The sequence below is a fragment of the Nomascus leucogenys genome, chromosome 7b, assembly GCF_006542625.1.
Source record: "Nomascus leucogenys isolate Asia chromosome 7b, Asia_NLE_v1, whole genome shotgun sequence".
In the NCBI taxonomy this organism is placed as follows: Eukaryota; Metazoa; Chordata; class Mammalia; order Primates; family Hylobatidae; genus Nomascus; species Nomascus leucogenys.
This window is the reverse complement of record NC_044387.1, coordinates 47,001,898-47,028,340: the sequence shown is the minus strand read 5'-3', so window position 1 is coordinate 47,028,340 and position 26,443 is coordinate 47,001,898. Positions and strand designations below refer to the sequence as shown.

General features: G+C 48.3%; 1 protein-coding gene across 6 annotated transcripts in view; it reads right to left on the bottom strand.

Annotated features, from left to right (window-relative positions):
- Positions 1 to 2,047: 2,047 nt before the first annotated feature.
- LOC100581135 (protein HIRA) overlaps positions 2,048 to 26,443 on the bottom strand; it is a 95,237-nt gene continuing 70,841 nt past the window's right edge. For 4 of the 6 annotated variants that reach the window (XM_030815864.1, XM_030815866.1, XM_030815868.1 and 1 more), the window contains 7 exons: positions 24,589 to 24,737; positions 22,145 to 22,306; positions 21,486 to 21,544; positions 21,016 to 21,121; positions 19,271 to 19,393; positions 18,631 to 18,794; positions 2,048 to 2,906 (listed from right to left, as the gene is read on the bottom strand). In XM_030815864.1, the coding sequence (XP_030671724.1) occupies positions 2,467 to 2,906; positions 18,631 to 18,794; positions 19,271 to 19,393; positions 21,016 to 21,121; positions 21,486 to 21,544; positions 22,145 to 22,306; positions 24,589 to 24,737 (1,203 nt within the window). In that variant the 3' untranslated portion in view covers positions 2,048 to 2,466. Of the gene's footprint in view, positions 2,907 to 15,363; positions 16,503 to 16,603; positions 16,693 to 18,630; positions 18,795 to 19,270; positions 19,394 to 21,015; positions 21,122 to 21,485; positions 21,545 to 22,144; positions 22,307 to 24,588; positions 24,738 to 26,443 lie in introns of those variants that run through there. The other 2 variants (XM_003280348.3, XM_030815867.1) reach the window with 2 other exon arrangements.

The following is a 26,443-nucleotide window of genomic DNA, read 5'->3' as shown; positions in this document are numbered from 1 at the left end:
TCACGACTGCCGTTTCCTTCAAGGGAGGAAACGTGCCAAGTCTTTGCCCATACAATCCCAATTTGTCCTCATAACAATGCAGATTTTTTTTTTTTTTTGAGGCAGAGTCTTGCTCTGTTGCCAAGGCTGGAGTGCAGTCGCGCAATCTCGGCTCACTGCAACCTCTGCCTCCCAGGTTCAAGCAATTCTCCTGCTTCAGCCTCCCGAGTAGCTGGGATTACAGGTGTGCGCCACCACACCCAGCTAATTTTTGCATTTTTAGTAGAGATGGGGGTTTCACCATGTTGGCCAGGCTGGCTCGAACTTCTGACCTCGTGATCTGCTCGCCTCGGCCTCCCAAAGTGCTGGGATTATAGGTGTGAGCCACTGTGCCCGACCCCAGTGCAGATTTTTTTAGTTTCAATCTCTATTTGACAGCTAAAAAACTGAGGCCCAGATGTTTGCTGGTTTGGAGCCCAGACAGGCCTGTTGGCATATATTGCTTCCTGGAGCTCCACAAAGCTCTTGATGTCTTGCTGCATAGTTGCTAAGGGAGCTGCCTGACCTGCACAGCAATTCTCTGGCTCTTCATTCCTTAAGGAAAAGTCCCGTTTGCAGCCTGGCTTTTTATGTGTACACACACACACACACACACACACACACACACACACACACTATTCTGGCTTTATTTGGCATGCACACATGCCTGGGTCTCATCCAGCCACTTGACATCCGAGTGAGACATGGAGTGGAATGGCTGCTAGGCCAGAGATCAGTGGTCAGTTACCCCAGCCTCTGACTCCAAGTCCAAGGCTCCTTCCCCAGACTCAGACCCACACACTGGGTGGTGGTGACGAAGATCATGACCCAGGAGTGGGTGGTACTCAGCCCTCACTGTGCTTAAAGATTCTGTGATTCTGGCCGGGCGCGGTGGCTCACGCTTGTAATCCCAGCACTTTGGAAGGCCGAGGCGGGCGGATCACGAGGTCAGGAGATCGAGACCACGGTGAAACCCCGTCTCTACTAAAAACACAAAAAAATTAGCCGGGCGTGGTGGCGGGCGCCTGTAGTCCCAGCTACTCAGAGAGGCTGAGGCAGGAGAATGGCGTGAACCCGGGAGGCAGAGCTTGCAGTGAGCCGAGATTGCGCCACTGCACTCCAGCCTGGGCGACAGAGCAAGACTCCGTCTCAAAAAAAAAAAAAAAAAAAAAAAAAGATTCTGTGATTCTATTTCTTCTCCTGTAGATCAACGTCTGGATCACTTTCTAATAAAATTCCAACTTTGCTGATAATTCTCCAATATACCCAAGACTGTAAATCGTGATTTCCTTTCATGAAATTGTCCAAACAGCTGCAGCCCTTGGTGCACACTATGATCTGGACCTGGGGCACAGAAAGACCAGAACCATGAACCATGACTCCTCACTTGGGAGATGACGTGTGCAAGGTGACCTATGGTGCTTCATGACTACAGAAGTGAACACTCTACACTGTGAAATGAATTTCTGCATGGAGGGTATATTAGGGTTCTCTATAGGGACAGAACTAATAGTATATATATGAAAGTTTATTAAGTATTAACTTACACAACCACAAGGTCCCACAATAGGCCATCTGCAGGCTGAGGAGCAAGGAGAGCCAGTCCGAGTCCCAAAATTGAAGAACTTGGGAGTCCGATGTTCGAGGGCAGGAAGCATCCAACATGGGAGAAAGATGTAGGCTGGGAGGCTAAGCAAGTCTCATCTCTTCATGTTTTTCTGCCTGCTTTATATTTGTTGGCAGCTGATTAGATGGTGCCCACCTGATTAAGAGTAGGTCTGCCTTCCCCAGCCTACTGACTCAAATGTTAATCTCCTTTGGCAACACCCTCACAGACACATCCAGGATCAATATTGCATCCTTCAATCCAGTCAAGTTGACACTCAGTATTAACCATGACAGGGGAGAATGGGATGACACAAAGGACCCCTTCTGGCTCTCATGTTCTGTCACTATCTACTTCAGGAGAGAGATGCACAGTGTGGGGAGGATGAAAGTTAGAAGGAAAAGGCAAGAGAAATCAGGAGGGTTTGGTATTCAATGCGTGTTCATTTATTTTACACTTACAAAAGAAATCGCCCACCCCTTTGCCCCATTCCCCCAAAACAGTCTCTTTTTACAAACATTTAAAAATTAAAACCAAATGAAGATAGACAAGTTAATTTCAGTACAATTATTTTTCAGTGTAGCTGTCATAATTAGAGTTTAAATTTCCTACAAGTGACCAATGTCCAAGTGACTTATAGGGAAATCCTGATTATCGGCCAAAGGAAGTTCAATATTACAAGTTAGCAAATTCTAGTACAAAAATAGTCCATGTGTTGGAACAGCTTTCCTTTTATATAGGTCTCAGGTCAGTCTGCTGTAATACCTAACGCTTCCGGATTCTCTCTCACAAATGGCTCAATCGTCACTGCTGAAGCAGCATGGCGCCTGCAGCAGCAGGGGCTAGTGTCCACCTTGGGGCCGTGCTGGAGACGGCAGGCCTGGGACTGCCTTGCTGGCCCCAGGGCACCTGGGGAGATGTCCAGCCCTAGCTCCGCATGGGGGGCTTGGAGGAAGGGACGAGCTTCCCCCTCCTGAGGCAATGTCAGGCCCAGGACACAGGGCACATCTGCCCAGGGAGCTGGGCTGGTGCTGGTGCAGGACAGCACATCTCCTGCCAGTGTCTCCTCCCTCTACAGCCTGGTCAGGTGAGAGGTGGTCCTGCACATCATCAGTGGCGAGAGTGTGGCCCTGCCCTTGCCGCAGCCAGGGCAGGCAGGGGCAGGCTACTTGTCCCTCAGGATGTCGAGCTGTTCCTGACACTCGGTGAAGAGGCGCTGGAATCGGAGGTTCTGCCCGATGACTGGTAGCAGCTCCTTCAGCAGCTCCCTCTTCCGTAGACCCTGTGGACACAGAGTGACAGCTGAGTGCAAGTATCAGTGAAGGGACCTAGATTGTGGGGACTTTCCTGGCCTGGCAGAGAACCTTGTGTCTGCTCATGGGAGAAGGAAAGAACAATTCCTCTGCAGGTGAGAAATTGTGAGAGAGCTGTGGGGCAAATGTGCAGGATGAAGTGGCAGGTGGAGTGGGAGCAACACAGTGTGGGGATAAAGGAGGATGAGGCTAGTGCAGGGTCTGCTCCTCCATCTGTGGGCACAGCCACTGCTGACCTTATAGTGACTGAGCAGTTCCCTGACCATCCAGGGCAGGATGAGAGTAGAACATCAAGGCTAAGGGTCAGGTGGCTGGCCATTCAGGAGGGGCTGTTCCCTAATGCTGATATTTGCCAGGGGTTTGAGGTCAAGCCCCAGGGCAAGGACGCACCTGGGGGGCACTGACTGCCTTTAGTTTTCCAGCAACACAAATGAGGTGCCAGTATGCCCTGATGTGGAGGATGTTCGGATGCTGACTAAACTATGCTTAGTTGCCCAAACATCCTCCACGTCAGGGCATATTGGCACCACAGTCTGAAACAAGCATTGCCAGTTGGGGTCTCTGCTGCACAGACCAAAAGAGCAGACTCCTGAGCAGCATGGCTGCTCCAAAGGGAAAACTACCAGCCAGACAACTTTAACACTGGACGAGAAGGCCTAAGATCTTGAATTAACGGTGACAGATACACCTGCAACAAGTCTAGAAGTGACGGTAAAGAACAAGTGTAAATATTAGGTTTGAGTAACACAGAAGTTGTTAGAGATGGGATAAGCAGGAGAATGGCTGCTGTTGATGACCAAGTTTGATGGAGGAGCAGCTCACGCTCCAACAGGGAGGCTCTGACACCAGAGTGCCGTAGTCAGAACAGAGATTGTATGGATTTGCAAAGCCTGAAATGTTTACTATCTGGTCCTTTACAGAAAAGTTTTGCCAACTACTAAAATAGATCATGTTTTCTAACTAATTGAGTAAAACTCATGGGTCAAAGGGGAATTATAATTAAGTGAAATTAAAAATGACTTACAAGAGAATGGTAAAAACAAACAAACAAACACAAAATACTCCAAAAGTGGTGAGATTCAGCAAAAGTGGGCACTTTAGAGGCATTTAGAAACAACAGCTTATACTGTATTAGAGAACATGAAAGAATGATAAGCCAAGACTCCAACCTAAAGCCATCAGGGGAAAGGAAAAAAAAAAAAAAAAGACTAAAGAAAAAAAGGACATGAGAAAAAAACATTTTTTTAAAAAAGGAGATAATAAAAATTGAAATAAAATAGAAAACAAAGATTTAATAGAGAAGATTTATAAAAACAATTTTATTTATTTTTTCGAGACAGGGTCTAGCTCTGTTGCCCAGGCTGGAGCGTAGTGGTGCAATCATAGCTTGCTGCAGCCTCAACCTCCCAGGCTCAAGTGATCCTCCTGCCTCAGCTACCCGAGTAGCTGGGACTATAGGTGTGTGCCACCATGTCTGGCTGATTTTTATATATTTAGTAGAGCGGGGTTTCACCATGTTGGCCAGGCTGGTCTCAAATTCCTGAGCTCAAGTGATCTTCCTGCCTTGTTCTCCCAAAGTGCTGGGATTAAAGGCATGAGCCACTATGCCTGGCAAAAGTCATTTCTTGAAAAGACTAATGGACAAACGTCTGGCAGGATTAATCAAGAAAGAGAGAGAAAGCTTAAAGAAATATTAGAAATAAAAAGAGACATAACTACAGATATAGAAGAAAGAAAAAGATATGATTACTATCAACTTTATGCTAAGAAATTTGAACATTTACAGAAAATGGAGAAATTCCTAGAAAAATATAATTTATCAAAACTAGCTCAAAAAGAAATAGAAAGGAAGAGTTAATTATTACCACAAAGAAAACATCAGGAATACTATTTTAAAACTGACATCAAGGATGAGATTTTCTCTTTGTCTTTCCTTTCCCACAGTTTGACTAATGTGTCTCAGTGCAGGTTCCTTTGGGATTTTCCTACTTAGAGTTCATTGAGGCTCTTGTATTAGTAGACCCCCGTCTTTCCTCAAATTTGGAAAATTTCAGCCAGTATTTCTTCAGATAAGCTCTCTACTCCTTTCTCTCTCTTATACTTCCAGAACTCCCATTATGGATTCATGGGTATACTTGGATGGTGTCTGATAAGTCTCTTAGACTCTGTTTGCTTTTCTTCATTCTATTTTCTTTTTGTTCCTCATACTTGATAATTTCAAATGACCTATTTTCAAGTTTGCTGATTTTCCCTTTTGCCTGTTCGAGCCTGCTGTTGAACCCTACTAGGGAACTTTCAATTCAGTTATTGTATTTTTAAACTCCAGATTTCTGTTTAGCTCTTTTTTTGGAATTTCTATCTCCTTGTTGATACTCTCATTTTCTTTTTTTTTTTTTCTTGAGATGGAGCCTCACTCTGTCGCCCAGGCTGGAGTGCAGTGGCATGATCTTGGCTCACTGCAAGCTCCGCCTCCCAGGTTCACACCATTCTCCTGCCTCAGCCTCCCGAGTAGCTGGGACTACAGGTACCAGCCACCACGCCTGGCTAATTTTTTTGTATTTTTAGTAGAGACGGGGTTCCACCATGTTAGCCAGGATGGTCTCGATCTCCTGACCTTGTGATCTGCCCACCTTGGCCTCCCAAAGTGCTGGGATTACAGGCATGAGCCACTGCACCCAGCCCTCATTTTCTTTATATAGTTTTCCTGATTTTGTTTAGTTGTCTGCATTCTCCTTGAGCATTTTTTAAGACATTTATTTTAAAGTCTTATGTCTGATGGGCACGGTGGCTCATGCCTGTAATCTCAGCACTTTGGGAGGCCAAGACGGGCAGATCGCTTGAGGCCAGGAGTTTGAAACCAGCCTAGCCAACATGGTGAAACCCCATCTCTACTAAAAATACAAAAATTAGGCCAGATGCAGTGGCTCATGCCTATAATCCCAGCACTTTGGGAGGCCGAGGCGGCTGGATCACTTGAGGTCAGGAGTTCGAGACCGGTCTGGCCAACATGGCGAAACCCCATCTCCACTAAAAATACAAAAATTAGCCAGGCCTGACCTCAGGTGATCTACCTGCCTCGGCCTCCCAAAGTGCTGGGATTAAGGCATGAACCAACGCACCCGGCAGTCCTTTTACTTTTAAGCCATTATGTTATTACATGTAAGCTGGGTTTCTTATAAGCAGCATATAGCTGGTTGTTTTTAATTCTAATCTGATAATCTATGCCTTTTAGACTTATATTTAATGATTATTGATATATTAGGGTTTAAATCTACCATCCTATGTATGTTTTTCTGCCTTCTTTTGAATGAATTTATTATTTTCTATCATTCCATTTTATCTATTTGTTAGTTTTTTAGCTATGATTATTTTTACTGCATTGGGATTTGTATGTGTATGAGTTTTATTTTTTGGTTTTGGTGGTTGCTCTAAGGCATATAACATACAGTATATGCTTTTACTTATCATAGTCTGTCTTCAAGTATTATGGTATCACTTTGCATAATGTGTAAAAATCTTTTAATGGTATACTTTCATATCCCCACTCCTGGCCTCTGTGATACTGCTGTCATGCCACTTCACTTCTACATATGTTATAATTACAAACTACATTTTCATTACTTGGCTTAAAAAGGCAGAACTTTTTGACTTTTTTTTTTTTTTTTTTTGAGACAGGGTCTTGCGCTCTGTTGCCCAGGCTGGAGTGCAATGGTGTGATCTTGGCTCACTGCAGCCTCTGCCTCTCAGGTTCAAGCAATTCTTGTGTCTTAGCCTCCTGAGTAGCTGGGATTACAGGCATGCGCCACCACACCCGGCTAATTTTTGTATTTCTAGTAGAGATGGGGTTTCACCATGTTGGCCAGGCTGGTCTCGAACTCCTGGCCTCAAGTCATCTGTCCACCTCGGCCTCCCAAAGTGCTGGGATTACAGGCGTGAGCCACTGCGCCCAACCAGAACTTTTTTACATTTTGACATTTAGATGAACACTTTTGACATTTAATTCTTAACCCCTTGGAGGTATATTTTTATGAACTGAAGATCTACTTTTACTTAGTTACATATAAATAACCGGTTTCCCAAACTCCATTTATTGAATAGCCCCCCTATTTTCCCCACTGTATCTGTTTTGTCTTCTCTCTCATATAGCAAAGTGTCTAAATTACTCCTGCTTCAAAATAAACCCAAATATCTGGTAGCATAGTGAATGTCTTAACTATTCTTGGCTTTTTACTGCTCCGTATAAATTGTAGAATTAGCTTGTCAAGTTTCACTGAAACCTCTAGTGGGCATTTGATTAGAGTTGCATTGCGTCAGTAGGTCTACTTAGAAATGGTTGGCGTCTTTTATTGTACTGCACTTTCTCATCATTTGTCCAGGTTTTCTTTAATGACTTTAAGTAAACGTTTATAATTCTTAGTATATAGGCTATGTACATCCTTTGTTAGATTTATTCTTAGATACTTTATAATTCTCAAAAGAGACAATCTTGAAAGTGGCAAAAGAAAAGTGACTCATGAGAGGGACTTGAAGTTTGTGAAGAACTACACGTACAATTGCTGGCTTAAAGATGGAGGAGGCAGGTGGAAAGCTAACAAGGAAATGAATTCTGCTATTCCAGTAACAACTGAGCTTGGAAGAGGACTTTGAACCCTAGGTGATCTCATCTGGCCAATAATTTGAGTAGAGAATTCAGGAACCATTGCACTCCAGCCTGGGCAACAGAGTGAGACTCTGTCTCGAAAAAAAAGAGTCAAAGACATCTATCCAAGGACTACTGTCAAGTTCAACCCACAGAGGAAAACGTCTTAGAAGGATGGATTTATGCTGATGATTTGGTGTATATGATTATGTAAATAGGAACTAGAAACAGAAACAAAGTTCAAGAGATTTGTGTTCTATCACCGATCTTTAATAGCAGGGAAAACAGGCAAGTACGCTATAGTTCTGAATTACTCTATTCCCTTTCTATTGACTTAGGAACTTGTCTCTCTACTCTTTTTTTTTTTCCTCAACTGGAGACAGTGCTTTAAAATTCTACACAATAGCAGTGCTTCTTTCAGCTTCTGGTAGCCCTAGGCACCAGTGTACTCACTTCTGAGTACACTTAGAGCTGAGCCTCTAAGACTCAGCTCCATTACTTCCACTCTGCCAGGTGGCTGCACCGACCCCTCGAGATTGAGCTGGGTGCCCCTGGGAACACCTGCTGCTCCTCTGTTGGAGCAATAATCGAAGCCACTTTTATTCCCCATAAACGCCCTCAGCTCCCGCCCTTTCTAAGTAGATGACTTACCCTGTTCTTCATTGCAAAAGCACACCAGGAAGACTGAAAGAAATCATGGATCCTTTGAAAGAAGTGGCAGGCTGCTGCAAATTCCACAAGACAGGTGAAAAACTCTGGTGCTCTCTCAAAAGTGCCACCTCCTGGCTGGAGGCCAACTAACTCAGGACATTACAGCAATTCATAACAGAACAACCCTGCTCCAAGGAAGGAGAAAAACAACAGCTAATTCCACTGCCTGCAACATCCTTTCTAACCAGTGGTCCTGAGTGTGTCCACGTTATGACTTCACTGGTAGCATAACCAGCATTTGAGAAAGCCTGCACACTAAACATATCTACAAACAACGACTCTCACAGAGTCTACTCCATTCCCCTTGCCCCACCACCACAGCAGGTGCTGGTATCCACAGCTGGGAGATCTGAAGATGGATCACATCACCGGGTTCTTTGCAGACATTCCCCAGCATCGGCCCAGAGCCTGGTAGCCCCGCTGGGTGGCTAGACCCAGAAGGGCAATAATAATCACCACAGTCTGGCTCATAGGAATCTCCATCCCTAGGGGAAGGGGAAATGCACCAAATCAAGGGATCACCCTGTGGGACAAAATAATCTGAACAGCAGCCTCTGAGTTCCAGATTTTTCCACTGAAGTAGTCTACCCAAATGAGAAGTAATCAGAAAAGTAATTCTGGTAATAATGACAAAACAAGGTTCTATAATACCTCCAAAAGACCACACTAGCTCCCCAGCAATGGATCCAAACCAAGAATAATAATTACAAAGTACATTTTCATTATTTGGCTTAAAAAGGCAGAACCTTTTGGCTTTTTCTTTTCTTTTCTTTTTTTTTTTTTGAGACGGAGTCTCGCTCTGTTGCCCAGGCTGGAGTGCAGTGGCGCAATCTCGGCTCACTGCAAGCTCCGCCTCCTGGGCTCACGCCATTCCCCTGCCTCAGCCTCTCCGAGTAGCTCGGACTACAGGCGCCCGCCACCACGCCCAGCTAATTTTTTGTATTTTTAGTAGAGACGGGGTTTCATCATGGTCTCGATCTCCTGATCTCATGATCCGCCCACCTCGGCCTCCCAAAGTGCTGGGATTACAAGCGTGAGCCACCGCGCCCGGCCTCTTTTTGGCTTTTTCTTTTTTTTTTTTTGAGATAGGGTCTCGCTCTGTTGCCCAGGCTGGAGTGCAGTGGCATGATCTCTGAATTGCCAAAGAATTCAGAAGGCTGATTATTAAGCTACTCAATGAGATACCAAAGGTGAAAATCAACTTAAAGAAATTTTAAAAAATATATAGGAGATGGATGAAAAATGCTCCAGAGAAATCGATATCATAAAGAAAAAATCAAAAAATCAAAAATCAAAACTTCTGGAAATGAAAGACACACTTAGAGAAATACAAAATGCACTAGAAAGTTTCAGCAATAGAATCGAAGAAGTAGAAGAGAGAACTTCAGAATTCAAAGACAAGACTTTGAATCAGACAAAAACAAAGAAAAAATAATTTTTTTAAAAAACGAACAAAGCCTCCAAGAAATTTGGGATTATGATAAATGGCCAAACCTAATAAGAAGAATAAATGGTGTTCCTAAGAAGAGAAATCTAAAAGTTTGAAAAACGTATTTGAGGGAATAGTTGAGGAAAGCTTCCCTGACCTTGCTAGAGATCTAGACATCCAAATACAAGAAGCTCAAAGAACACCTGGGAAATTTATCACAAAAATCATCACCCAGGTACATAGTCATCAGGTTATCTAAAGTCAAGACAAAGGAAAGAATCTTAAGAGCCGCAGCTAACATCATACTTAATGCTAAGACTAAAAGCTTTTCCTTTAATATCAGGAACAAGAGAAGGATGCCTGCTTCCAGCACTAATATTTAACGTAGTATTAAAAGTCCTAGACAGATCAATTCGGCAAGAAAAAGAAATAAAAGGCAACCAAATTGGGAAAAAAGAAGTAAAATTACCTTTGTTCACAGATGACATGATCTTATATACGGAAAACCCTAAAGATTCAGCGAAAAACTACTATAAACAAAGCAAAACATTCTGCCTGCCTGTGGTACTAGGAAGAAGCTGCAAGAGGACTTGCCCTCTGGCCTAGAGCGACAAAGTATTATTGATATTTCCTCACCCTTTGGCTCTCAGTAAAGGATGGTTTTCTCCACTCTTTTAGGATGCGATGTACAGCTCTTTGTACGGCCTGCAACACACAACTTAATCACCACCTCTCTGGCCACTGCCACAGGTCTTACAGCAGCAGTCCCCAACCTTTTTGGCACCCAGAACTGTTTTTTTTCATGGACCAGTGGGGGAGGGGAAGATGGTTTCAGGATAAAACTGTTCCACCTTAGATCATCAGGCATTAGATTCTCATAAGGAGCACACAACCTAGATCTCTCATATGTGAAGTTCATAATAGGGTTTGTGCTCCTATGAGAATTTACTGTTGCTGCTGACTGGTCTGTGGCCCAGGGGTTGGGGACCCCTGTCTTACACTGAAGACCACAGCAAAGGGAGGCTTCCTAAGAGCAGGGCCTGGCTGGGGAGGCTGGAGCCAGAACAAAGCCCAGGAGCCTGAAAGGTGGTTGCTTAGTGACCCAACCTTCTGCTTCTCATTTTCCTCCCGTGCACACTGAACCATGCAAAGGATCCTTGAAGTTGAAAGAAATCTGAACCTTTGGCATTCCCGTGGTGCACTGGCAGCTCAAATCAGAGTATATAAAGAGCTCCTATAATATATATAGAGTTCCGGCCGGGCGCGGTGGCTCACGCTTGTAATCCCAGCACTTTGGGAGGCCGAGGCGGGCGGATCACGAGGTCAGGAGATCGAGACCATGGTGAAACCCCGTCTCTACTAAAAATACAAAAAATTAGCCGGGCGCGGTGGCGGGCGCCTGTAGTCCCAGCTACTCGGAGAGGCTGAGGCGGGAGAATGGCGTGAACCCGGGAGGCGGAGCTTGCAGTGAGCCGAGATTGCGCCACTGCACTCCAGCCTGGGTGACAGAGCGAGACTCCGTCTCAAAAAAAAAAAAAAAAAAAAAAAAAAAAAAAATATATATATATATATATATAGAGTTCCTACAAACCACTGAGAAAAACAAATGGCAACAAGTATTTCAACAGATAGTTCAAAAAAAGGGAAACACAGGCGGCTCTTAAGCATGTGAAATGATGCTCTCCTAACAAGCCTTCTTGGGAGGGCTGCTGAGTCAGCATGGCTGGTTGGAAGTCTACCCTCCAACCACAGCTATATTTTCCCAGTTATCTGAAGGATCAGTTCCACTTGAATGACCAATTCTCACCATAAGTGTTGATAAATAAGGCCGGGCGCGGTGGCTCACGCCTGTAATCCCAGCACTTTGGGAGGCTGAGATGGGCTACTGCATTCCACACTCCAGCCTGGGTGACAGAGAGAGACTTTGTCTCAAAAAAATAAATAAATAAAATAAAAGAGTGTTGATAAATAACCCCAAGAAGAGCACAGAAGGCTCATGCTCACTCATCTCCTCTGCCCCAATATCTAGATGAAAAGACAGTAAACATACAGAAAAAAAGGAACAAATTCAGAATAGTGTTGAGATCAGGAGAGGACCTGGCAGAAGACACTGGGATTGGCTATGTCTATGTCTGCTCTAAATCCTCTTCTCTTACATATTCTTTGTACAGAGGCAGAAAAGCTGCTCATTTTTCCAGCCTCCCTTGCAGTAGAGGTGGGTGCCCAAGTGATTTAATGGTTGCCTGTGAGGCACAGACTAGTTTCTGGGAGAGCGTTTCTTTTCTGATCAGAGGGTGAATGTTGCTGTTGCCAGATTTCTCCTGTTCTCTCTCCTTCCCTGATCTTGGACATGGAAGCCACCTTGTAACCATGAGGGAAGGGCTAGGAGACCTTTAGAGAGGGTGGTAAGCGGGTGGTACATACTGACAGGTGACTCTGGGAGGGGAACCACAGATTCTCTCAGGCAGAGCCTCAGTGAAGTGTCCTGTTTGGAGTTGGTAAGAACAATCAGCAGGAAGGAGGAGAGAAGAAGAAATCATGGCCATCAAATGGTAGCCTGTTTGTGGCTCCTTCTGTCTATACCACCATGGCCCAGAGTGCTTACTTTCAGGCTGAGAAAGAGAACTACTATGGTTAGCTTTGGCTGGCATCTTGGGCTAAGGCTGACAGAATGAAGCTCCACAAGCTGCCCATGAGGGGGACTCATTGGGCAGGTGTCTGCCTGCCTCCCACTCTAGTAGATGGCTCATCGGCCTGTCCTGGAGGTGAGATGTGCTAAGCAAACAGCTGTACTCCTGAAAAGGAAACCTGAGGCCACTACAAATCTGGGTCCTTCACTTGTAACTACAACCTGATAACCAAGGATTTCCAGATAGGGTAAAATAAAGACCGCAATGAACAAATCAAAGATTGAACCCAGAAAAGCCAGATAATTCAAGGAACAAATTATTTTAGAAAACGTTAGCATCTGTAGCTGATATCTGAGAAGATATCACAAGCCTTTCCTTCCATTAATAGACCATGCAATTCAGAACAGGCTTCCTAACTGACAACAAAGAAAAAAAGGTGGACAAATAGCAGCAAACTTCTGAGAGCTAATGTGTTAATGATAAATGACTGAGCCATGTTGTGGGGAAGACAGAAATCCAAAGAGGGATGCCTTTGCTTTGGAAATATTTATCCATGAGGAAGAGGCTAGGCAGAACTTCTACCAAACTTGAGGGCCTGGGTTGGGAGCGGTGGCTCACGTCTCTAATCCCAGCACTTTGGGAGGCTGAGGTGGGTAGATCACCTGAGGTCAGGAGTTTGAGACCAGCCTGGTCAATATGGTGAAACCCCGCCTCTACTAAAAAAATAAAAATTAGTTGGGCGTAGTGGCGTGTGCCTGTAATCCCAGCTACTTGGGAGGCTGAGGCAGGAGAATTGCTTGAACCCAGGAGGTGGAGGTTACAATGAGCTGATATTGTACCACTGCAATCCAGCCCAGGTGACAGAGCGAGACTCCGTCTCAAAACAAACAAACAAAAAACTTGAGGGCCTAGGGGGACAATAGCAGGGGCTAGGGCCCTGTTAACTTACCCCTCCTGTGTCCTGGTATTCCAAAGTTAGGCAACCTAGAATAAGTGTCAACTGGAAGTAAACTAGCCTCTATACCAGCTAGCACCCAGCTTTGAGTTCCAGGCAGCCTAGAAAACCTCAGTCCCTGAACGGGATCATGGCGTCCCTACAGTGCTACTGCCAAGAATTTGGCAGAAGCAAATAGAAGTGTTCTGTAGAAGAAGATAACATCATCTTAGGCTTCAAACTATTTCTACAATAAATTTTTCAAATACTATGTCCACCAGACAGTAAAAAATAACCAGGTACATAAGGAGATAAGACAATCTGAATCAGAAACAGCAGAAATATTTATAGGCAACGGAAATAGATATGCAAAGGCTCCCAATACTAGAATTATCAGACATAAAACTTTAAAATAACTAAGATTATTATGCTAAAGTAGATAAAAGACTAAATTAAAAACCTGGTGAAGAATTGAAAGCATGAAAAATGATACAGCTGATTTTTTTTTTTTTTTTGAGACAGAGTCTCACACTGTCGCCTGGGCTGGTGTGCAATGGCACGATCTCGGCTCACTGCAACCTCCATCTCCTGGGTTCAAGTGATTCTCCTGCCTCAGCCTCCTGAGTAGCTGAGATTACAGGTGACCGCCACCATGCCTGGCTAATTTTTTGTGTTTTTAGTAGAGATGGGGTTTCACTGTGTTGGCCAGGCTGGTCTCAAACTCCTGACCTCATGATCCCACCCCCTTGGCCTCCCAAAGTGCTGGAATTACAGGAGTGAGCCACCACGCTTGGCCTTTTTATTTTTTATTTTTTAAGATGGAGTTTCGCTCTTGTCGCCCAGGCTGAAGTACAATGGTGCGATCTCGGCCCTGCCTCCTGGGTTCAAGCGATTCTCCTGCCTCAGCCTCCTGAGTAGCTGGGATTACAGGCACATGTCACCAAGCCCAGCTAATTTTTTTTTTTTTTAGTAGAGTTGGAGTTTCACCATGTTGGCTGGGTTGGTCTCAAACTCCTGACCTCAGGTGATCCGCCCATCTTGGCCTCCCAAAAGGCTGGGATTATAGGCATGAGACACTGCACGTGGCCTGATACAGTTGATTTTACTTTTTTTTTATTTTTCCTTTTCTTGAGACGGAGTGTTGCTCTGTCTCCCAGGATGGTGTGCAGTGGTGTGATCTTGGCTCACTGCAGCCTCCTCCTCCTGGTTCAAGCAATTCTCCTGCCTCAGCCTCCCCAGTAGCTGGGATTACAGGCATGTGCCACTACACCCAGCTAATTTTTATATTTTTAGTAGAGACAGGATTTCAGCATGTTGGCCAGGCAGGTCTTGAACTCCTGACCTCAGGTGATCCACCCATCTCGGTTTCCCAAAGTGCTAGGATTACAGGCATGAGCCACTGTGCCCGGTGATACAGCTGATTTTAAAAAGAGAGGATATTACATCTCTCAGATGATGGGGAAAATGAAAGGGAAGAAATAATTGAATAGGAAAACCGAAGAAAATCACTGGTCTCTGTTTCTATTTCCACAGAATGAATGAGCTTTTTGAAACTTCAAAACACCAAGATAGGATCCCAAAGTACTTACAAAGCAATGGAAATTAGACGTACAATAGATTTTTTAGCAGTAACACTGGATGCAAAGTCTATGGAACAATGCCTTCAGGGACTTAAGGGGATTTGACTTTGAACCCAGGATTCAAAGTACCTAGTCAATTAAGGTACACCACAGTCAAATTTAAGAATGGAATAAAAAATTAGGCCTCTGTACATACCAAGGCCTGTGAGGGCTGATCCTCTGGACTTTTTGATGTCAACTCCTTTCACCCTTCTGCTACCATCCCGTTGGGCTGTTCCTTTTAAACTCCAAGCTCTCCCACCTCAGGCCTTTGCACTTTCCCTCTGCCTGGATGTTCTTCTCCCAAATATATGCATGGCTTCATCCCTCACCTTTTCTGGTCTCTGCTTATCTGTTAGTTTGGCCTTTTTTTTTTTGAGATGGAGTCTCGCTCTGTCGCCCAGACTGGAGTGCAGTGGTGCGATCTCGGCTCACTGCAAGCTTAGCCTGGCCTTTCTTAATTGCCCAACATGAAATACCATCCTGCCAGTATTCTATATCTCCCTGCCCTTTTAATTTTTTTCCCACGGCATCCATCACCACTGAAGACACTACAGATACCTCTTCTCATTTGCTTAGTCTGTCTCTCTCCATAAGAAAGCAGATCCACGAATGCAGGGACTCACTCTGCCTTACTCACTGCTGCATGCCCCATGCCTATAACATGCCTGGCCAGGGGAGATGCCCCATCAGTAATTGCTCAATGATTGAATGAAGCTGTGAGCTAACTCTTAGATCCTTACCTTCTCCCATCCCCCACCAACCTGTTCCCTTCTTGATTTAATGAATGGTTCTGGCATCCATTTTTTGCAGCTGAACCTGGAGGTGCCACATGTTCATTATGCTCTTTCCTTCCACATCCAACCACCCATCAAATCTTACTGGTTCTGCCTCCAAAATACATCTTGAATCTGTCCCCTTTCCCCTCTCCATGGCCACCACACTGACCCAAGTCACCTTCATCTCTTCCTGGGACTGTTACAGAAGATACTCCCTGATTGTTTTTCTATTTTAGTTCATGACACCTCTGCGCCACCTCTGCCTAGAATAAAACGCTAGCTCCTGTAAAGGTCTCTGTGGTCCACCTCCTGCATCATTTCACACCACCCTCTCCTTTTGCCTTCTATGTGCCAGCCACAGTGGCTTCAAACAGATCAAGCACTCTTTGCTTTTACTCTCACTTCTACTAGGAAACACTTTCTCCAGGTCTCTGTATGGCTGTCTCGCTCTCCTTGGGTTTCATCTGCCATGTCCTCTCGCAAGGCCTTCCTGGTCACTCCTTCCCAGGCACTCTCATCTGAAGACCCTGCTTACTTCCTTCTTGGTCAGAATCTAGTCTGAAAATATTTTGTTGATCTAAATGCCTCCTTGCTTATGTGTGCATCCCTACCAGACCGAGCTCCACGAAGACAGGGAAGTACCTTCCGTCTTTTGTCTTCACAACCAAGCCCAGAGCCCCTGCAGGCAGCCTCTCTCAGCACAGGCAGGTGGCGGAGCACTCCGTGGCTCCTGATGTCCAGGGCCCAGCTCCTGCCAGGTTGTGGAGGGCCGGCATGTCACCCTCTCACTGATGCTGGGACCTGAGGCTGGGTGCTGGAGAAGTCTAACGGGACACAATTTCAAAGCACTTTGGCTTATTTAAGAAATCTCCACCTTCACGTTTCAAGAAAGAATTCTTGCAGCAACAATGAAAGAAGCACCTACCACTACTGTTGACTCCCACTGGCTTCCAGTGGAGTAGTGAACTGGACCCAGTAAGTCCTTGCATATTTCTCGAAGTCGGTATTCAAACCCTAATTATAGAAAAACAAACAAACAACAACAACAAAAAAAACAAAACAGAAATAGGAATACATTACAAAAAGAAATAAAAATCAAGAATATGTTGTTGTGTCTATCAAATCAGAATAAACACATGCGTATTTTATTGCCTACTATGGGCAAGGTGCCCCTGCATGTCTCTCAGCGTGGGGCACTGAGACCCATAATCACAGATTTTCACTCACTTGCTCACTCCCTTGACATCTGTAGTACCTCCTGTGTGTGTTGGGCCCAGAGGAAAAACGAGATGTGGCCAGTTCTGTGATAAACTCCTTAAGGTGATGGGAAAATATGGGAAATTGTGGGCTGGTGAGATCTGTCTTTGAGAAGATGGGCTGGCAGCTGGTGTTGAGAGGAGGTCAGGAGGGTGGGACGGCCAGCCCACAGGAAGTAAGAGATGGCAAAGGCATGACTGAAGAGGGGCAACTGAGTGGAGGGGGCATAGGTCCATTAACTCAAGGGTTATGGGCACCACCCAGTAGGGCTGCTAGAAAGGCTGGAGGTAGGGTGTCGGGGTATGTCAGCACTTGGGGCAGCTAAAGCAATAGGGAATGGATTAAATTGTCCAAAGAAAAGGGTGGAGTAAGACAGATGAAACTGGAATCTGAGGAATTTTGGAAGTGAATGGGGTCCACTTTTACACTAGATTCCTCCTTTTACAGCCAAGGAAACAAGGGACAGAATGGAGGGTGGGTAACTGGTATATGGACACTGGAACAGGCATGTGGAATATGGAGAAAGAGAAGCAAGCAGCAGAAGTGATCCCAAGATGGGTGGCGGGGCTGAGAGGAGGTGGGGACTTGATGCAGGGCATCAGAGCAAATCCCAGTCAACAACCAGGATGAAGCAAACCAGAGTGGAGTAAGAGGAGGGGCTCCCAGGGAAGACGTGACTAGAGCACCACAGGAGAGGTATGAGGGCCTGGGAAGGCTGAGTATTCAGAAAAGCTGGGGACCACACATAATGGCAACCACATAGACCTGGTGGGAAGAGTAAACATCAAATTCATCATCGCAGTCTGCAGGGAGGGAGGGGAGGCTTCGAGCTGATCAGTAATATTTGCTGTCGTTTACAAGTGTATGTACACACACATACATATACTCGTATTTACACAGCCAGAGGCACATGTGACATGTTAGTTCTGGGAATTACATTCGTGAAGGTCTGATTATGATTTTCTCTGTCTTTTCTGTACTTAAATTTTTTTCTAAATTATAATCAAAATGGGGAGGGTGATGACAAAAATAAAGCAAAAAGGCCAGGAAACTGCACAGAGAGAGCTCTGGGAGGGCCTGCCCCATGCCGCACCCTGAAGGCTGCACTCAAGTGGGAGGAAAAGTTGGTAAGGCTATTGGAGTCACCGTGAGGACAGTGCAGCCCCCTCTTCCAGCGCACCTGGCTTTCTGCAGGGGAGGCAGCAGAGTGAGCGCTCTGGCGGGAAGTGCCAGAAATGGAGGGCCTCAGTAAGTGCAGGACATCAGGCAAGCCTGTCCAGGGCAGGAAGGGCTGGGAGGAGGAAGAGAACCACTGCTACAAGATGCCCTCACTGATTAGCAGCACTGCCAAGGTGTGGTGCAGGGCAGGAGCCAGAACATAGAATCTGCTCCTTCAGGCCATGTCTTTCCACCCAGGCATCTATTCCTCCGTCCCGCTGCTTCTCTGCGGGAACACCCTCAGGGCCACTCTATTCAGAGTCTCAGAGCCTATAAGGAGCTGGGTGCCTGCTGAGCTGCCTTGATTGCAGCTCAGGCTGGAAGGTAGAGGCTGCTGGGCCCACCTAGTTGATGGGAGAGCAGCAGGCTGGGATCTGGGCCATCACATCTTTTCCCTGATTTCACAGGGACTAAGCCAGGCCTGGGAGGATGGAGGGGCAGAAGGAGAAGGCTGCTCAGGGCTGCCAGGAGCCTCACCTTCGTTTACGAGGTACCGTGCGTAGAGGAGGAGCCAATGGCGGTACTCGTGGCTGGACTGCAGGGTGAGTGCTGCTGCCACCTGGTTCTCTAGGTAGGCCAGGGTGGTCTCTTGCTGCACCACATGAGGCACGGAGAAGAGCCGGGCAGCCTGCCTTCCCGAGCTGCAGAGACCAGGAGAGTATCCATGATGAGGCAGCAGGCACTACACAGAGTCAGGAACTGCCCCCATGTGTAACAGGCAAGGAGCTGGCAGGAGGCAGGCACTAGGGCTGCCAAGGCCTCCCGTCCACTAGCCAGTCTGTTGGCAGATGCCAGATCTGTTGTCTGCCCATCCCCACACCCCAGCCATGTGCCTCCTGGCACCCTTGGGGTATCTCACCCAGCACCTGCCATCTGGGCCCCTGAAGTGACAGGGCCAGTGACTGCTGCCCTCAACCCCAAGATATTACCTGATGCAGGACCACTACCCTCAGCACCCCTAGTCTGTCCTGCCCAGCCTGCCTGTGCTGACCAGCACCTGGGGAACAGGCGAAGGGCAGGTGGAGACTAGGCCTGGGTAAGGACTGTGCATGCACTGACCCAGGCACTTCCCCAGGGCAGGACTAAGGACAGTGGCCATGGCATTCAGGTCACGTACTTGGAGGTGCGGCCCTGGATTATGGCTAACGGTCCTGAGCACAGCATGGCGTCCTGGGATGGCAGGCTGCTCCTAAAGTCTGCACACTGAGCCAGTGAGTCCTGCTTGTCAGAAACCAGGTTCCTGGGGAGGCAAAGGCAGGAGAAGAGCTCAGGAAAACCAAGAGATCTACCAGAGGAGGCTGGCAAGGAGGCCACAGAGAAGCAGCCCCTGCCGACACAGAAAGCCAGCAGAGGCTGAGCACCCCTGCACTTCCGCACAGGCGCCTATCACTGACAGGTTTCATGGTAATGGGTCTGAACATTGTTCCAAAGGAAAAATGAGTGAGGCGAAGGCTGTGGATAGGGCCCTTGCTGGGAACACTTCAGCTCCGTATGTTGGTTCCTGATGACTGCAGGCCTCTGTGTGCAGTGTGCTCTGATGCTCGGCTCAAACACTGCCATGGTCTGCCCAGGGGTCCACGTGACCTGGGCCCTGTAGCTGGCGAGCAATGCCAGGCCTCTACCTGCCTATATTTCTACAACTATCCCAGACTGGCAGTCCTTCCACCTTCTCTGGACCCTTCTCATCCTTGTGAAGAAAAGACTCTTCACACACTTTTAGAACAGCTAGATGTCTTTGTAAATGTGTCCAAAATACAAAGATGCCTATAGAGAGTCAATATTTCTCTTCTTAAATAATCAGCTTATTTCCATTATTACAGCAATCATATATAATAGACAACATTTTGCAATTTGGGGGAGCAGGCGGTGGAGATTTTTTTTTCCTTTGAGACAGGGTCTTACTCTGTTGCCCAGGCTGGAGTGCAGTAGTGTGATTACGGCTCACTGCAGCCTCGACCTCCTGGGCTCAAGGGATCTCCTGCTTCAGCTTCCCAAGGAGCTGGGACTACAGATGTGTGCCACTGCACCTGGCTTATTTAAAATTTTTTTTTTGTTTGGTAGAGACAGGGTCTCACCATGTTGCCCAAGCTGGTCTCAAACTCATGGGATCAAGCAATCCTCTCAGCCTGCCATAGCGCTGGGATTACAGGTGTGAGCCATCGCACCCAGCAGATTTTTTTTTCCAAATTCAAGAAAGAAGTCTCAGTGTGAATGTAGACTTCTGCATGGCAGTTCTTAACAGAAAAGGGGCTAGGAGGTAGCAAGCTTTGGTTCTTAAGGATCAAATGTATAGATGGAAGAAAAGAACTTGGAGTGGCTGGAACACAATGTACATAATTCACGTGTCTGGGTTAAGAGCTCTGATGTATAAATTATTTTGCAAGTACAAAAAAGGGCTCCAAATTCCTGAGTGGACAGAGGAAAAGTACAGACCATCATGCCTGGGTAAGTGGACGAGCATCCTTACTAATTCACTGAGGAAGTCTGAAGTGCTTACTAACCTCACAGAAATTGACTAGTCCTGGTAAGGCTCCTGTAAAGCCCACTCATCTATGCTCATCGTGGCTAAGCGGGCCACAGCAAAAACCATAAAAATTTTGGGGCTTTTTCAAAAAGTGCCTCCTGAAAATAATGCAGGAAGACAGTGCTCCTGCACATAGGCTCTGAGGGCAGAGGCCATAGGCTGCAGTGTCCTGCTGGGACAGGGGAGCATGCACAGATAGTCAATGCAGCCTGCACTCCAGGGCCTGACTCTCAGGAAAAGCAGGGCCAGGCATCCCTGAAGGCCACGACCCTTTGCTCTGCTGTCTAGAGCAGACAGACACTCTTCCAGGGAATAGGGCTGGGGGTCAGCTTGCTTACCATGTAGAAAGTGACGGATTAAAGCAGTACGCCTTCCCATCGGACAGGTTCATTACTGGGATTCCATGCTGCGTCAGCAAGATCTGTGATACCGTCATATCACTTCCTGAGGACAGCACGGGAATGAGTTCGGGGTGTGTTCTGATCAGCAAGTGTTTTCAAACATATCAAAGGAGAAATCTGTACTCTAGGCTCCCACAGTCCCAGCAGCAAATGCATCAACACTGTCTTGGCAAATAGGGAGGGCAAGCCATTCTCCTTGCCACACACCAGGCTTTTGTCAGCTCTTGGGGACCCATTCAAACATGCCCCCAAAAAGTGTGTGTCTCCTGCAGCGTAACTGCACCTCCTGCCTCACTGAGAGCCCTGGGCTGAGGCCAGAGCCTGGCTCTCTGAGCAGGGCCCTTCTGCAGCGTCAGACATGAACTTGGGCCCCCAAAGGAGTAGGGACAGCCTGCTGCCTGCATTACCTGACAGGATGGAGTGTAGAGACTCTTCTTTCACCACAACCACCTGTCTGTGAACATCCCTAGGAGGGAGACAGGGAACAGTTTACTCACTAACCCAGGTAAACACATCAGAGTGTGCCTCGGCCGCTCAGACACCCTGGCCCTACTGCATGCGCCCCTAACCCTGGTCTCTCCTACTGACAGGGGCTCTGGGCTATGAGTGGCTTCTGCTCTCCATGTGCCACTACACTCCCTCTGCATCAGGCTGCAGCACAAAGCCCAGGCAACAGAGCCATGGGGAACCCTCAGCACCCACACCACTTTGGGGGAAGCCAGGCCACAGCAGCCACATCAGGAACATGGCCACACTCTGCCAGCTAAGACTCCATTTCTGATGAATCCCGCATAGGACCCTGGCAGTGCAACTGGTCGCATGGGCTGCTCCAGTAAGGAAATAATCGAGCAGGCAAGCTGCCTCCATCCCCCTTGCACACCACCCCTCAGCCCTCAGCCTGCCCAGGGCACCCAACACAAGCAATATCACTAACTGCTCAGGGCCTCTTCTGGGGCCTGATGGCCAGCCTTGTCCACTGCCTTCCCTGCCCCTGCAGTGAGGTGGGGCCTACACAGCCCTGTCCTGCCCTGGCTGGAGCCCACCCCACCCTGTGCCTGCCTCTCACCAGACAGAGAGTGTGGCTGCAGCGGTGAGCGCCATGACGTAGGAGCCTGTGCAATGCAAAGTAGAGATCGGGGATGGCAGGAGGATGGGAGAGAGGAGACGGCGACCACAGGTGGAGAACACTGACAGCATCCTTTTTTCACAGGCGACACACACCACGTCACTGAGAAGGCAGAGTGGGGGCAGGTGTCATGGGGGCTGAGTGCTGCAGCCAAGACAGTAGCCCTGGAAGTGTGGGCCTTTCCTCTGCCTGGGCCCAACAAGGGCCTCCCCTGAGCAGGTACAGCCAGAGGGGAAGGTGGATTGGGTCAGGGTGGGGCTGGTGGGGCTGTTGGAGCCTCCCTGAGATCTTGGATGAAACAGGCTTCTGTCCTGTTTCCACAGGCTGCCCGCGCTTTCCTGAGCTCATGCTGATGCTGACCAAGGGGTGTGGGGGCTTTGGAGAGCCAATGGCTCTGATGATCACCCAGGAAACATGCCTTGCTCATCAGATAAGGCCACATAGTACCCACAGGACAGTCTCCTGGCTGCAACTAGTCAGACCAGTCCTGAGAAGGTCTCTAACAAGGCAGGATAAGAGAAGTGCGGGGATGACAGCATGCACCCCTGTGTCCAGGACGCTGTCTGGCTGGTGTGGGAGATGTGTGGCGCTCCCAAACAAGGAGTGCGTTACAGAACAGTCTGGACACTGTCCAGCTTCTCCCGAGTGACCACCAGGCCCCTGGGTGGGCCCTGCACAAGCAGGCTGCTGCCTTCCCAGATAGAGCCCCCTAAGGCCCAGCCACAGGCCCAGGGTGAGGCTGGAGCTCAGACCCCAGGCAGCGGTAGCAGATGTGCAGCCAGTACAGTGAGATCCTGGCCACAGTAGGCCACCCAGAGCCCCGCTTTGTGTCACTTCTATCCTGCTGAGCCAGTCACCCCAGCAGGCTCAAGGAGGTCAGTTAAGGAAGGAGCTCTGCCAACTGCCTTCCTAATGAGCCACTGTTGCTACTGGCTCCAAAAAGGGAGAGGCAAGTGAGATGCTTTTGTTTACAGATGTTTACTTGGAGAGTATGAATCAGAGAACACTCTAAGCAGCACGGGCAACAGGGAGCTCTCTGCAGTACTGTGACTGAATTCTTATTTTTTCTGAGACAGAGTCTCAGTCTGTCACCCAGGCTGGAGTGTAGTGGTGTGATCTTGGCTCACTGCAACCTCCGCCTCCCCAGTTCAAGCTATTCTCCTACCTCAGCTTCCTAAGTAGCTGGGATTACAGGCACACGCTACCACGCCTGGCTAATTTTTGTATTTTTGGTAGAGATGGGGTTTCAATATGTTGGCCAGGCTGGTACTGTGACTGAATTCTATCTGCCCATCTCTGGTGGTCAGAGCCTGGCTCAAGCCAGCCCACTGCGAAGAAAGCCATCATTTTTGGGCTGTAACACTGGGGAGCAGGTCTGCAGGCTGGGCCTGAACTGGGCAGGACTAAGCAGAAGGAGAGGTCCCAGGTGGTCCAGCAGGCTTGCCCCACAGCTCCATGTCACTGTGGGAGAGGCTGTGCTGACACCCCTTAGCCCTCAGCTGGGCAAGCCACCTGCCTTGGGGGGAGGGACAGAGTGGGAGCCTGTGGCAGCATCTGACACACAGGTGCCTGGGATTGGGAGTTTAACTGGCTCATCCGGAGGGGGAATTTGAGGGAGGAACAGAACAAACAGTGGGGTCCCCTAGGCCTAACAACACAAAACTCACTCAGGGCCCACAAGAATTGTGGTCTAAGACCTAAGGCCATGTGCTTTGACACAAGTAAAAGCATTTACATGGGACCTCATGGCAGATGATTAAGGGTGTAATTATGATGACTGTATCTGGTCCTGACTGGGATGCTACACCAGGCAGGAACCTGAGGAGAAACACTGGTTCCCCTTCCACATTGAACACAGGCAGGGACAGGGCTCACGTACAGTTCCAGGAACCCAGGGGAAGATACTCGGTGACTAATCACTGAATCAAGGACCCCCTCACAGTGCAGAATCTGGAATGGGCTGGGATGGGGACTTCAGGGACAGTCAGAAATCCATCCTGACCAACTTGGATGGAAATCTGGGATCCAAAAAAGGAACCAGCCCAGGTCAAAGTGAGCCAGGCACACCTCAGCGTGGAACTCGAGACTTTGGGGATCTGGCTGGACGAGGGAATCAGGCCATCAGGTTCAAAGCTTGGCCTGGGTAACCCTCAAGGGCTCAGTTTCCCCATCTGTAACACAGGGATACTGATGCTGACCTTGCTGGGTGCTGTAGGGACTGAGATGACAAGCACATATGCCCGGCCTGGAGTGAAGCCTGGTGTGAGCCTCTGTGGGAGCTGGTGCTCCCAGGGTCGTGCACCTCCCCTAGACAGGCCCAGGCCCAGAATGATGGCATGTGTGCCTGTGTCACCTGGGCCGGCTAAGGACCTGCCCACCCTTACCAGCTGCCCGCAGCAGTGAGGATCCGGCTGGTGAGTACCGTCTCCCACTCCTTCCCTTCCCGGTTGCACTTCAGGCGGCTCAGCTTCACGCCCCCCACCACTGTCACTTCATTCTCCACCTCAATGTACATGGAGGGATCGGAGCTGACCTGGATGAAGTAAACACATGGGTCTGCTCAGACAAGGGCCGCAGCCCCGATGACATGCTCCAAGGCTCTGCAGCCTGGGGCCCCAAGGCAGCAGCAGGATACAGAGACAGACTGGCTGGCCAAGAGAGGAGAGGGAGAGCAGGTAGGGCAAAGGGGCTGAGCAGGAGGCCCAGAGGGCCAGACATGTGGGCCCCAAGGCAGGGAGAATGCTGGGAGCTGGTTTCTACCCTGTCATCTGTGTAGTTGAACAGCCAGAGAAGAGAAGCAGTGCCAGGGTTAAAGATCCCAAAATCTCCCAACCCTGCCACTTCATCTCACAAGGGAGTAATGTGCCCAAAAGCACACTGCAAAGGACTGAGCTGGGAGTGAGACTTGGGTTTCTAGCCTCCTACCTGAAGAATCTTCAAAGATGGCAGTGTTTGGCAAGATTAGAGACCATGTCAGTGCTTGGAGGGAATGTTTAGAAAACCCCCAAAGGGATTCTCCAGTTCCTTTGGTGGTGAGACTTGGTCTGCTCAACTGAGACTAAACTGGCAGGGGTGTTTATGGCACAGCATGTATGAGAAGCACGTAATTCAGTGTCTGGCACCAAATGGGCTCAGCCACACACGTGTGTGGGGAGCTGACCAACAGATTTTCCCTATGGTAAAACAGGCAGAACCACCAAACAGTCTGTGCTTGTGTGGCCACTCAAGTGGGTGAGCTGGGCCGAGGGCCGACTGCCCCCTTCACAGACCCAGAAACGACAGTCCCAAGCAGTGCTTGGAGGGGAAGACACCTAGGGGAAGGGCTGGAGGAGTTTGGGACAGTTCTGTGCTGAGAAGCAGGGCACCCAGGAGGGAACCTGAGTCAGAACACCTCTGAGTGCAAGAGCACGTCTGAGCACTGCTGACTACTGGAGGGCCCCTGACTCCGTTCACACCAGCAATAAGAACAAACCCTATGGGTTCCTACCCTTTGGCTTCCCTGCTTCATTCCTCTGCACTGTGGCCCAGAAGGACCTATGGTAGGAAAGGCTGACGCCTGCTCTCTGGTGCCCTGTGAGGACCAGCCCGGGCTCAGAGCAGTGTGCAGCCAGTGGGAAGTGACCCGCACACAGGGTCCAAGAAGGCTGCTTGAGGACACGCACCTGAGCTGAGGTACAAGGGTATGCAGAGAGGCAGCAGTGTGTGTGACGGCACCATGGCAGGAGAGGTCTAGATACTATGCTGGGCCAAGTGACCAGGAGGGCTCTGGGTATAAAGGATTATTTACTCCAGAATTGTGTTTTGGATAACCACATGCTTACAAGCTTCCATTCCAAGAGCTCAAACAACTCTGATGATTGACTGTGCCGGACACTGAGAAGACAAAGCTAGCAGGATGGTTGGGAGATAGACCATGACCACACAGTCCCACAGACACCAAGCCTGAGGCTGCCCAGGGCTGTCTGTGGAGATGGAGGTGGCTTCCAGCTGGGACACCTGAGAAGAGTCCTGAAGAGCACCAGAACATGTGGTGGTAATGGCGGCCCCAGCAGCTGGGACCCCAAGGGCAAGGCCAGACAGAGGCTATGGGTGGGTGAGAGTGGAGGCTGGCAATTTTGCTAAGAGTTGGTGGGTACCCTGATCTGCTATGATTTCCCCCAGAAGGTGATGGAGAGCCACTGGAAACCAATCTCCAAGGAAGTGACAAGATAGGGTTTATATGTGGTAGGGGACAGAGAA